The 13,275-nt window shown below is 43.1% G+C and overlaps 1 protein-coding gene across 9 annotated transcripts in view; it reads left to right on the top strand.

The window, feature by feature from the left end:
- LOC130169934 (rho guanine nucleotide exchange factor 28-like) overlaps window positions 1–11,929 on the top strand; it is a 39,679-nt gene extending 27,750 nt beyond the window's left edge. For 5 of the 9 annotated variants that reach the window (XM_056376992.1, XM_056376993.1, XM_056376988.1 and 2 more), the window contains 23 exons: window positions 338–482; window positions 752–807; window positions 2,099–2,156; window positions 2,807–2,945; window positions 3,178–3,308; window positions 3,398–3,538; window positions 3,865–4,115; window positions 4,234–4,359; window positions 4,461–4,578; window positions 5,211–5,465; window positions 5,552–5,628; window positions 5,720–5,898; window positions 5,994–6,091; window positions 6,266–6,457; window positions 7,351–7,482; window positions 7,655–7,788; window positions 7,876–7,923; window positions 8,233–8,337; window positions 8,464–8,628; window positions 9,449–9,700; window positions 9,827–10,205; window positions 10,301–11,681; window positions 11,775–11,929. In XM_056376992.1, the coding sequence (XP_056232967.1) occupies window positions 338–482; window positions 752–807; window positions 2,099–2,156; window positions 2,807–2,945; window positions 3,178–3,308; window positions 3,398–3,538; window positions 3,865–4,115; window positions 4,234–4,359; window positions 4,461–4,578; window positions 5,211–5,465; window positions 5,552–5,628; window positions 5,720–5,898; window positions 5,994–6,091; window positions 6,266–6,457; window positions 7,351–7,482; window positions 7,655–7,788; window positions 7,876–7,923; window positions 8,233–8,337; window positions 8,464–8,628; window positions 9,449–9,700; window positions 9,827–10,205; window positions 10,301–10,488 (3,369 nt within the window). In that variant the 3' untranslated portion in view covers window positions 10,489–11,681; window positions 11,775–11,929. Of the gene's footprint in view, window positions 1–337; window positions 483–751; window positions 808–2,098; window positions 2,157–2,806; window positions 2,946–3,177; window positions 3,309–3,397; window positions 3,539–3,864; window positions 4,116–4,233; window positions 4,360–4,460; window positions 4,579–5,210; window positions 5,466–5,551; window positions 5,629–5,719; window positions 5,899–5,993; window positions 6,092–6,265; window positions 6,458–7,350; window positions 7,483–7,654; window positions 7,789–7,875; window positions 7,924–8,232; window positions 8,338–8,463; window positions 8,629–9,448; window positions 9,701–9,826; window positions 10,206–10,300; window positions 11,682–11,774 lie in introns of those variants that run through there. The other 4 variants (XM_056376990.1, XM_056376991.1, XM_056376989.1 and 1 more) reach the window with 4 other exon arrangements.
- Window positions 11,930–13,275: the final 1,346 nt, after the last annotated feature.

Raw genomic sequence — 13,275 nt, 5'->3', positions numbered from 1 at the left:
GTCAAAAAACAAACATGCACTCGTAGACTTCCTTGTTAAGTTTGATGAGAAAATAAACACACACATACACAGAGGAATCCCCCCTAATTCCCCCTTAAGGACACCCACCACAACAGCGGCCGTCCCCGCGGACCTTAACAAAGTAAACAGAAGAGCTCGCTCAGAGGCCCCTTTATCTCAACTAACTCCACTTTAACAGGTGTGTTTCAGCAAGAAGATAACCACCGTATGCCTCTTTCTGCCTGCTGCTCGGAGTCATGCTTTCTTCTTTGGTGCTTTAACATGATATTGTGGCATTGACTCCAGTAAATGTCAGCTGGATATTTATGACTTTCAGGTGAAGGGCAAAGAGGTAAAGGAGGGAAAGGAGAAGTCAGGAACCACTAATGGACACCAGTTTGTTCCCGTGTCTCCATCTGGTCCGGCTCTCTGTGTGGCCTGTGATAAGTCTGTTTCTGGGAAGGAGCTGTTGCAGTGCTCCAGTAAGTATTATGCTGTCAGTACTGTTGTTGTTTTATGTGCTGTGGTGGCTGAACTGTTTAGGGTTTGTGTAAATCTCCTTGCACGTGCTACCTTGATGTTACGATCAGTAGAGGACGTGAAGTCAGTTTTCTTCCTCCCACAAATTCAACACCAGTGCAGAGGAGCAGAGCAGTTGGACAGCCATCTGGACATTGAATCCAGAGATGTGGTAATTGTGTTTATTATCACTTAACTGATGAAATTAACTGGGATTTGCCTTTGCCTGCAGACTGTTTCCTGAATGTCCATAAGAACTGTCGAGAGTCTGTTGCAGCCTGTGGAAAGGTAACCACCGACATCACCCACTTCATTTGATCCCAAAACCAGCAAGCAAGAATGATGAATGATTTCAAACAATAGTTTAAAGGAAATATTCAGCCTAAAGGACTTTATAAACATTAAATAACCGCTGTTGGTGATGGACAATGCATGTCTGGGACCACTTTGTGTTTGATGATGTGTTTTTATTTTTGATAAAGACGCAGTTACAAACAATGTGGTGTCATTTCAAAATGTGTGCAAAAGTCATACTTGGGTTTTCTTTTTAAATGATGATTCATGAGTGACACAATGTCTCATGGAGAAAGTGTTTTTCCAAAGGGAAACTCCACCAATTTAACACATATAGGTCAAGTTTACTTACTCATAGTTGTGAAAACTACTCCCTCCCAAAACTGGTGTTTGGTGTCTAATGTGGGTCTGGATGAGATTTGTCAAGTCTGAGAAAATAACTCTGACATCATCTCGGCAATCCCATGTTGAGCTTGGAGGCTTCAAGTTTGTAACAAAAATATGCTTCAGGTGGCGTTACAGGAAATGCAGCATCTAGCATGATTGGAGTTTGACCTCTACCAGGGACTTTTAAATAAAGATTTAATCTTCCAAATCCGTGAAAGTACAATACTTACAAGTACAATCACTGGAGGATACCCTTTACTGCCCTTATGTTTACATTCAGTGATTCTCCCTTCCTCATAATAATAATATTTGCTAAACCAATTCTTTAAATATTTTAAATCATGCATTGTTTACGCCCATGTTTATTAGCCTAGTCTTCTTTTTCACTTCCTTTCTTTCTTTCTTTCTGCTCGTCTTAGTGCATTTGTGATGGCAACTGTTGATTAGAGGAATATCATCAAACCACCGCCCACACTTGCCTATTTACACATGTCCTTGTAACACTTGTAGAAATTGCTCCATAGCGCTACTAGTGGTCAAAAACTCTGCAGGTCCTGTCACTATCATGTTATTACTATGCTGCAGCCATTACTATTGTGACTTTTTGGGAATTGTTAGAAATCTGTAGCTGTCTACTGACTGTGTCAAATCCAGCTTGTGTTTCTTGTCACACTCTACTTTGCTGTTTCATATATATATATATGTATATGTATATATGTATATGAATATCATTTAGTAAAGTACAGGCAGCCTGAGAGGAGGTGGGTACAGCAGGATGACAAACAAATTCCAACACTTAGTGGCAAAGGAACTCCTGCAATGTGTTGGGGGGGGGGGGATTTTAACACAAACTGTGATTCATATCTGTTGATGTTAATATGATTATGTCTTTCCCCAGAAGCTGCAGGAGAGGAGCGCATTGCTAATGAAAAGCAAGACCTTGTCTCTCCCACAGAGTGAGTCAGAAATTACAATGTGACCCCCCCCCCCCCACACACACACACACACACACACACACACCCACACCACCACCACCTCCACCACCCTCCCCTCTCCCACAGTGTCCTCCCTTGGTCTTTGATTCATTTGGTTTCCACCTGTCCTCCCTTGTTTCTCCTGTAGTGTATTAAGTGAGCTATTTCTCCCCACTCTCCCCCTCTTCCTTGTTCTCTTCCTGGTAAAACAAAGTTACATTTTAATCTATCTCAGTGGGGGATCTGGCCTGGGTTGTGTCCACGTGTGTTTTTGTGCATGAGTATGAAGTGTTTCTCTCTCACTGACAGGATCATTTTATTTCTTAATGTGAAATCTGTGTCTTCACTCATTGATGTCTGACAACAGTGTGAAGGTCAAACACAATCAGCTTCAATTACTACAACATATTGTCACAACTGTGGGCTGGATGCCCAGTTACACAGTGACAGATATCAACTGCAGACCTCCTCACAGCTCCATAATCCAGTTACTGTTGCATTCAGTGACTACACAGATATAAACAAAATGTCTGAATACTGAACAGAGTTTTGAAGTATTTATTTGTAGAGTGATGAAAAGCCTCCACGGTGTGACTGATCCTTGTTCCTGTTGCTCCCGATCTCCTCTTTAGACTCTGTGAAAGACAACTCTCCAGCCTCCATTTTTTCTCCTTCCTCCTCCTCCTCCTCTTCACTGCCATCGATGACCAGAGAGAAGAGAGAAACAGCCGTCCCTCTCACCAAAAGCCTCTCCATCTCTATAGACAGCAGGTAGGACGGCAGTGCCCTCATTATGGTTTCACCAATAGATCGAAGCAATACTTGGATTTGTTAAATCTGGAATATGACCACTGCGACAAAAGAGTCTGTTTTCAATCTGACTGCAAATGCTGGAATCAATTAAAAGAATAAATAACAACGACATGCACCGACATGCCAACACTCTCTTTGTCTTTGTCAAAATGTTTCATGTTCATTTCCAACTTGATTTGTTTCTCTGCAGACGGCTGAGTGACTCAGCGGGAGTGGACGGAGAATGCAGCGCGACAGCTTGTGCTAGCAGCTTATTGTCTGATGAGGGAACACCGGTCACAATGACTCCCCCAACCACCGAGCCGCCAATCATTACACAGGGTGAGGAAGACAGACTTACCGGATTTCAGTTTCTTAGCGGGGACAGTGATTCAGAATTAAGACATTGTTCATTATTTTTGTTCTCACAGATGCTGTTGATGCTCCTCTGCTGAGCGACCTGTCAGCTGACCTGCTCGGCCTCGACGCAGAGTCATGGAGTCTGGCAGTCAGTCCGGAGTTCTGCAGGCAACACGACAGGCACACCGTTAAACGACAGGATGTTATTTATGGTGAGAAGATTCTTTCTTTCTTCCGTCCAAAAACTTGTGTTACTAGCATTTAGCTTTGTGTTATTTTATGAGCATTGTAAAGCAGATCTTATTGATTCAATTGAACATCAGTGGGTTGAAGCAAAGAATGACACATTTCTGTAATCAAGCTAATTGATTGGAAAACCTGACAGGATACATGACGCACACTTCCTCGTTGGTGATCCATAAAAAGCTTTGCTACTCTTATTTTTTCCCACAAAATGTCCATGTAGCTGTTGAAATCTGCTTCTGGCCAATCTTACCCATTGCTTCTAAAATTCTGTTATAATCACCTTCCCCCACAGAGCTGATGCAGACAGAGCTGCACCACATCCAAACCTTGACGGTTATGTCGGAGGTGTTCAGGAGAGGCATGCTGGAGGAGCTGCAGCTGGACTGGGACTGTGTGGCCCGGATCTTCCCGTGCTTGGATCCCTTGCTGCTCTTCCACAGGAACCTCTTCGGAGCGCTGCAGGAACGCCGACAGGCCGCAACCCAACCTGAGAACCCCCGAAATTATCTCATCCTTCAGATTGGAGACATACTGCTTCAGCAGGTTGGTGAAGATTCATTCATGCATATAAAGACACAGATACAAGTCTACACTCACTGTCTGATACTGTCTCTCTCTCTCTCTCTCTCTCTCTCTCTCTCTCTCTCTCTCTCTCTCTCAGTTCTCAGATGAAAACGCTGAGAAGATGAAGCAGGTGTACGGCGAGTTCTGCAGTCACCACACCGAGGCTGTCAATGTCTTCAAAGACCTGCAGCAACAGAATAAGAAACTCCAAAACTTTGTCAGAGTAAGACCCCTGACCTCTTGTGCTTTTAAAAAATGAGGGTTTTACAGTAAAATGATTGAACAGGTGACGTTCTTATTTTGAGTTTTTATCTCTGTTCACAGCAACAGAGCAATAACTCTCTGGTCAGGCGGAGAGAGGTTCCTGAATTCATCCTGCTGGTCACTCAGCGTATCACCAAGTATCCAGTGCTGCTGGAGAGGATATTACAGTACACTCAGGGTAAGTCAGCTCTACTGTGTCCTACACAAATCTGTTAACAGTTATGTAAGCAGAGAGCTAACATGTGTGAAACACGTCTCTTTGTGTGACTGTGCTTTGTGTGGAATATATAAACAGCCTAAATGTCTGAAGTTTTTGGCTCGACTGCAAGAGCGGGGCCAGTCCTATAATCACAAATGTCCATGACTGATTCGCTGACTGACTGAGTGATCATATTTCCACCATTGGTCAGCCGAATGCCTCGTTACTGAGTTGGAGTTTCCCTAACGACTGTTTCTCTTTCAAAATAAAAATGGCTCAAACAGTTTCTATTAAGGGGGCGTTTATAGCCTATGGCAATATGGTACATGTAATGAATGTAGTTTGCCGTAATGGAGGCGAGTCTCAATGAATTGGAAGCACAACTCTACCTTGCTGCAGATCCTGATAAGCCCGGGAACCCAGGCAGGCTGGGTGACTGCCTGACCGCCTGTCACAAGAGGCTTAGCCAAACCCCCACACTCCACACCCAATACACAGTCCAGCTGTGTACTACGTTTACATGTAGTCTTGTTATTTTTACTTTGAATGCAGCATAATTGAAAAACTGTGTTTGTTTTTATTATCTCTGTGCTGCCTCTCTGCCCCCACAGAGGGAAGTCAAGAACACTGTGACTTATCAAGTGCCCTGGTTCAGATCCGTGACGTCGTCACCACAGTGGACCTGACTGTGAATAAGTATGAGAGGTGTCAGGAGTTGCAGGAAGTGTTGGCCCGGCTGGAGAACAAGAGCTTTGCCAAGCTCAAGAATGGCAAGGTGTTTCGCAAACAGGACCTGCACAGCAAACACAGGTATCTGCAGCATAAAGGGCTGGTCTACTGGAAGACTGCCACAGGACGTCTAAAAGGTGTGTATGACATCATCTGTGCCACTAGATTTTTTGAGTTTTGAAACAACCAATCTGCATGTATTTCTACTTTTCTACGTTTTCAGATACTTTGGCGCTCCTGCTCACAGATGTGCTAGTTTTCCTACAAGAGAAAGACCAGCGTTTCATATTTGCTGCTGTGGTAAGCCTCAACCCAGACACCTTGGCCCACTGTCCATCCATTTCCTTCAATCCGTCAACCCCATTTTTATGGGCTCTATCCACTCTTTCAGGACCAGAAGCCTCCAGTAATCCCTCTGCAGAAGCTCATAGTTCGAGAAGTAGCCAATGAGGAGAGAGGGATGTTCCTTATCTCCGCCTCCTCAGTGGGACCAGAGATGTATGAAGTTCACACCACCACCCGAGAGGAGAGGAATGCATGGATGAGACACATACGACAAGCTGTGGAGAGGTGTGTGTTTGTCCTACTTTGAATCTGTGTGCATGGCCAGTGTCTGCAAGTGTATGTGTGTTACTCATTATCTAACCCACTTGTCTACCTGGCAGTTGTCCTGAGGAAGAGGAGGAGGAAGAGCGAAGTGCTGAGACAGAGGAGGTCAGGCGAGCTGCAGAAGCAAGGGTTCAGAAGATCAACAAGTTCCAAGGTAAAAAAAAAAAAAATGCACAATGAACACGCACATTTTATCTGTTATCTGTGTTCGTCAAGATGTCATTTGTTTATATTGTGGAGAGCTTGTGTAGCTATGAAACATCAAAAATCATTCTGTGATATAAACCATAAAAAACAATGTCTGAATCATAGTGCATGTTTTGTGCAGAGACACTGTTGGGTCAGGACCAGCGTATCTGCAGCAGCCTGGAGGAGAAGTTGCACTTGTATGCTGAGCTCACTGAGTTAACCCTCCGCTCACCAGAACCTGTACCACATCGCCATCTGCTGGTGCAATCAGATACAGACAGTGAGGTGCCACGGCAGGCCTCCTCACTGCTGACAGCTGCACTCAGAGAAGGTGAGAAAGCTACTGTGTGGCTATGTGGTGATGGAGTCATGCTGTGTATATCAGTTTGAGAATATATTTCGTCAGCCTAACAGCGGCTTATTATCATGATTTATGACTAAACTACCAAAAAAAAGGAATATGAATGCACCACTCTGGCAGACTGCTCAGTTAATCTTCTCACTTTCACTTTCATCTGCATCACCACACTGACTTTGAAATACAAATCTTTTGGGTGTGTGGAAATCTATGTTGATCTATATTTCCTATTGTATGATATCTATGTTTGAGAAATCAAATATAGATATCAAATATTGAATCCAACACTATAGCACTTTATACACAGGGCTGACTCCTTGCTGAAAAGGGGGCTTTACGCAATATTTTTGGGAGTTTTTACAGTTTTTACACTTTATATATCAATTTGAACAAATTATACCAGTTTCTTAAAGCCCCTAGTACATAGCTAATTAGCCATGGTACACTTACACAGGTGTTTTCACTTATTCTGGTTGATTAGACCTTGTGTTGCCATGTGCTGCGCATGCTTCGTGACATCTCCCTCACTGTCCTGTGAGTTTTTTTCCCTTTTGCTGAGCAGACAATTTAATTTGCTGGGCAGAAAAAAGCATAGCATGGCTCTCTGTTCCTGTGAATGAATACTGACTGCTTGTGACTTCCTGGGACACTTAAAGGAGTTATTTGTAAATTTTGCTATTGCTACATCGCGAGCGTAAGTATCAACAGCTGTTCACTCACCAGTCTTGCTGAGAGCTTCCTACAGTATTGTAGGAAACGACTAATAGTTGCAACTGAATCTTTGTTTTTTTGAAAGTAATATGGTGTAGATTTGTGTTGTTCACAGAATAATCACGAGTTTTGACATACATTCGCTTCTTTTGCAGCAGAGAATCTGATCAACATTCTTCAGGTTCGCGATGGCCTTTCTGTGCAAAGTCAGAACTCTCCTGTCCGAGGACCAGAGTGCTGCAGCTACAACAGTCACGGCAGCAGCATCCAGGAGTCTCCCTCTGAACGTGAGCCGCAGATATACACTGTAATTCTGAATGTCATTTTGTATGTTTGTCCTCAAGTTGACGTTGCTCTCTCACATAAAAGTTGACCTTTACTGATGTGGGTGAACCACATTGCATAATACACAAGATGTGCCGTTCACCATGGTCCTTCTCCATTTCCTTGCTCCTACAGCAGATTATCTCAGCACGCTCAGTATGAGCTCCACCTCTCTCGGATCAGACACCGAGTTGACGGGGCCGGATAGCGTGTTGTGGAGCTCTGCTGTCGATCTGAGGAGAGGAGACACCAAAGGGACACTGTTAAAGGTTCAATCACTGTAGTTCCCATCAGCAATGTTTGCTAATGTGTAAGTGTACATTACTGTTCCCCTGTATTAACACATTGTCCTGTAGGTGGCAGAGAGTGTCCAGAGCCTGACTCAGCTTCTCTACAGTCTGCAGGTGAGAAAATACACAAGTCTCACTATCTGTGGTTTGATATCCAGACTGAAAGGACAGAGTTAATTGATCAGTTGGCACAGTGTATGTAAATGTATTTTGATGAACAAAGCTTGTTGTAAAATGTTTAAATCTACCCTAATCTAACCAAAATCTAAACTTAAATAGTTTTGATATGTGGTTTGGAGGGATATGGATTCAATAAAACTGGATTTGAATTTGTAAAGATGTTGTCACATTTCCAGCCTGATATCAGCCTTAAACTTTTTATATTATGGGTAGTAATCAGTTGTTTCCTCCTTGTGTTTGCAGGCTGCTGTGACCCTCCAGGACAGCTGCTATGAAGTCCAGAAACTCCTTCTCCAGGAGGGAGAAAGACCTCAGCTCCGAACCCTGACTTCCCTACAAAACAGTCTGGTAACAGTCACAGGATATTCGTGTTGAAATAAATGTTTTTACTACATGTAGACTCATACCAGTGTATCTGTGGTTTGAGGAAGTAAGACTAGAATTTAGTTGCCTTTTCATTCTGTTTTTAACCAGGAGCAGGAGAAACAGAAGAATATTGATAAGAAGAAAGAGGAAGTAGAAAAGAAGGGTTTAGAGAGGAAGAAAGAAGAAGTGGTTGAGGTGCAGAAACTCCATGTGAAGCTGAAACAGGAGCAGCAGCGCTGGGACAAAGAGTGTCTGGTCAGAGAGAAAAAACAGGTGAGCCACAGCTGATGTTCTCACTTAAATGTTCTCTCACTTGTCTTTCCTGTCTTTCTCTGTTCTCATTCCAAGGCGGCTTGGTGCTACACAAAAAGTGTTGTGCTTAGCTTTGGGCACACTGAGGTCTCACCCATATTTTTCATCTGTGCCACTTTCTGCCACATCCCTCTCATCACATCTGAATCACAGCTCTCAAATACAATGTAAAAAGTAAAAAACACCACCAGTTGATATGCTACATCCTTGACTCAATAATACAGTTAATAGAAACAGGTCTAAATATACACTATCAGCTCATAATGTGCAGTGAAACTGAAGTGTTATCTTGTGGTGAAGTGTTGTCACTTCCTTTTTCCTTCAACCTCCACAGGCAAATGGGAGTTCCCGCCTGTACATGAGGCTTACTACGTAATTCGTTTCTGAACACATATTCTGATGAAATCAAAAACGTGGCAGCAGTTCATTGTTGTCCGTCAAGGCTTTTGTCACTTGCTCTGTGTCCAACACTAAAATGTGTTGTTTTAGATACTGTAGCTGCAATATTCTCTGCTTGTTGTTTTGCCATTATTACTTGTGCCTACATTTGACTAAGTGCAAGAGAAGAAACACAAACAATAAGACAGATGGGGAAAAAAAGAACAGATGACCAAAAGCTGTCAAATGTTTTTAATACTGCAAATCTGATATCCAGTTGTGCTGAAGTTGCAAGCTTATTTAAAAGCCTTTACTCCCAGTTGTGTGTAAATCTATCATAACCACAGAGAGAGATAGATGGTGCCTGAACTTTCTGATGCGCATGTGCCTTGTGTGTTTACAGAGCGCACAGGAGACTGTGCTGGAGCAACGAGAGCAGCAGTGCTTCTTGGAGGCTGAGCGTCTGCGCTGCGAGCGTGAGGAGCTGGAGGCCCAGCTGCTGGAGTATCAGCAAAATCTGGACAGACTGAGGGAGGGCCAGAGGAGTGTGGAGAGGGAGAAGGAGAGGATTGAAGCCCAGCAGAGGCTTCTCCAGAGCTGGAGACACACCCGCCAGAGCAGTCTGCCTGTTACAATACCACTGGATGGATACAAGGTATGAGAGGGGGGAGAAGGAAAGACAGGAAGGGGAAGGCAGCAAAAAAAAATAAATAAAAAACTCACTGAACACTGTTGAGCAAACCATGTCCTCTGCTCTTTTGCTGTTGTTTCATTCACCCAGGTGACCAGCCACAGCCGCTCAGGCAGTCTGGATGGCAGCTGTTCAGTGTATGAAAATGAAGCAGCTTTGCTCACTTCCCTCCAGCATAACCACCCCCACCAGCCCGCCAACAACAACCAGCACCAGTGTCTGCTCTCCACGTCGAGGAAGAACCACGACGGCCTCCTGCATGGCTCCAGCTACACCGCTAACCTCGGCCTCAGCGCCAGCCTGTACAACAGCCTCAACACCCTGCTGAGCCAGGCACACAGCAAACAGCCTCCAGGCGGTCTGACGTACCCAAACTACAGCAACAACCACAGCTGCCCTCGGCCTCTGAACGACTCTGTGCACCCATTCGGAAGCAGGGTCGCTGCACAGCCACACAGGACCAACAACAGTAAAAATATTAACTGCATATGAAATCATACAAGATTGTAAGAAACCATACTGTGGTGATCTTTGTCTTAAGATCTTCTGTTGCTCTCCTTCCAGCAGACTTCAGCCCACCATTGGACAGGCGATCCCTGGGGCCCTGGAGGTCAGAGGTCACAGGTCATGGACTTTACGAGGACTACTCCTCCTCTCCCTCTCTCACCCCCCTCCTTCCCCCGCAGGCTTACCTCTCTCTTGAAGGACAGAACGGGGAGGAGGGAGGCGAGGAGAACATCGTTTATCTCTGAGAATCATTCAAGAGAAACAAACAGTGCAAGTTGCCAGACACATAACTGGACTGACAATAATACAGTATATCTGTTGCTTACATGTGTTTGTGAATGTGTGCATTTGCATCCATCTAAATGTGATGGATATAGGTTCATTTTTAAAACCTGTATAATCAGATAAGGGAATAGTTGCAGGGAGGAAGCATACGCAGACTGGATGTGCCTTTGTCAGTGTATGTCAGACATTAATCATTCTCTTCCTGCGTGATGAAACCATTGTGCCTTTTTGCAAACAAGCTATTTGTAAATCAGCTTTTATACTTGTACTCCTTGTGTTTTTACTTCTACTATAATTCTTTTTATTATGCGTTGGACTTGTTTGGTGGCAGAGGTACCTAAAGCACCAGGAAATCTGCATAGAGGTATTGAATCTATTTTCCAATGAGCACTTAAAAGAAAATGGAAATATTTGAGAAGCCAATCGAGTCTTTCCCCAAACTATGTATAGAGTGCTATTATTTCTCCATGTGATCTTTAATAATATTTATGAGGGACTGTGAGCATCTAAAAGACATATAAATATACTGACATTATTGTATAGATATTAAATATATGTATAGTTTTATGGAAAGGCTACCTATGCACACTGTGTTGGAGGAGGAGCTTCATTTTTCTCACTTAAGTGCCAAAAATCTTGCTATCTGATACTGTAATTGATTTCTGTAAAGAATTGCTATATTTTTTCTGTTCACCTCCTTTTCTGATAATTTATTGTGTGTAAATTGCTTTATGCACTGTCAGCAGTAATAATATTTTGTTGGATATGTGTTCTCTTGTAATCTCTGTAATCAGAACTGTGATGTGCCATATTAATATTGTGCTGTATATAAAACGCTTGTGGAACACATCCGTTTTTTATGTGTATTCTGCCATGTGTAAAACAGCAACATCCGTTTGACATTTGCACACCCTGGGGTTTCGAGGTGACATTATTACACAATACTATGAAAGTATTTGCAGTCAGGCTGTCATTAATCATTGGCTCATGAGACTGAGTAAGCACAGGCAGTTAACAGTCAGTGCTTCCCTCTGGTTTCACTTCGATCGTTTTTCTGCTGAGAGGATGAAAAGTTTCAGAAAGTCTTTGATTATCCTGCTTCGGTTGTATCTAATATTTTCGGAGTATCTCAGTGGATGCTGCTTGGACACTGGTAAGCTTAATTCATTTCAATTCTTTCAGTTCCTATTGTGAATCTCAAATATGACCTACAATTTTACAGACATTGTGTTGAATTTTGTTTCAGTTTGGCAGCTTCCAGTACCGAGCATCAGTAATCTACAGGCTGATAGGGGCAGGCAAAGCCTTGTGGTGAGCTGGCTGGTAAACCACAGTGGCATAGTGGCTGAAATTAATGAGATCCAGATCAGCCGTACTGAAAGCCACACTATTATTTACAACGTGAGTACTGAAGATTTTTTTTTTTTTGCCTGGAATTTCTTGCTGCTTGAAACCTCTGTTTAGTTACATCTCAAGCATTTTATGGTCGTGATTATGCTGCTTTTAACTGGATTTTCTATGAACGATGACGTCATGGATAACTACCAACGCAAACTCAAATGTATGTATTATTTTTCTCTGTTAATCTAGAAAAATGTCAGTGCACCCTCTGCAGATTCACACGAACACACATGGACATGGACTTCTGATCTGCCTCTGGAGTGTGTGGATCACTCGGTCAGGATACGATATTTCTACAATCAGTCTGCCCCGAGTCCCTGGAGCAAATGGGTAACTAATTGTGGTGAGATGATCCTGTTCTAAACCATAATATTCAATGTGTGTGAGTAAAACCAAACCAAATATATATAGGGAACAGATCTGTTTCCTGTGTGCACTCACTGATAAGAACATGACATCAGATAAACACTAGCTTCTGTTTTCTCAGCAAGAGTGAGGCCAGCATCCATTTTCTCTTCCCTTTCACCAATCTTTAAATTAGTGTTTCTCAACGATTGTACGACATGTTTTCAGTCATTGCAAATGTCTGATGCAATGTTAACTTCAATGCGTAACATTATGTTGTATATAGTAGCCTTTATACTTCCACACATCCAGATTTGACATCTCTCACTTTGTTGAGCATCTTGTACTAAGGTAGTGATGGTAGTGAGGGTTCAGTGGTTCGAGAACATCCAAGGGATTATAGATGTGTTTAGTAGCACCACTGCTCGTATGCGAGGCTGGTCAGGTCCTCATTACTTTCCTCTGTGGCCTGTAGGATGTAAGGCAAAGGATAAGACCAAGATGTTCCCATTCCAGCGGGTGCTGAGAGAAGGCACCAGTGCCATGTTCTGCTGTGTTCCCCCCAAAGGAGTCAATATCACCAGCATAGCCGTCAAAAAGAGCCAATACCCTCTGATCAGCATCGGAGCCAGAGTCAAGGCTATCTCTGTAGAAAACCTGACCATCCCAACAACAGACATTAACGCTCTGTTACTCAGTTGTGGTGACACAACAGGCGAGGAGTACTCCGTCTGGAACTATGTCAGTTGTAAGTTTGAATCATCATTGTTTTTGTTTTCATTCTTGATTTCCTTTTAATATTAATGATCCAAAGGTTGTTTTTTTTTTTTTTTTTTTTTTACAAATATTTATTCATGTGTGTATCTGTGGGTTGTAGTTCCTGCCCAGAAGCCTAGAAACCTCAGCTGTGCGACCTCACAGATGACAACTGTCACCTGCACCTGGGATCCAGGCAGATATCGACATCCACATGATCACAACAACCAAACACACACTCTTCA

This window comes from Seriola aureovittata, chromosome 5, assembly GCF_021018895.1.
Source record: "Seriola aureovittata isolate HTS-2021-v1 ecotype China chromosome 5, ASM2101889v1, whole genome shotgun sequence".
Classification (NCBI taxonomy): domain Eukaryota; kingdom Metazoa; phylum Chordata; class Actinopteri; order Carangiformes; family Carangidae; genus Seriola; species Seriola aureovittata.
This window is presented reverse-complemented; position numbering and strand designations above follow the sequence as displayed.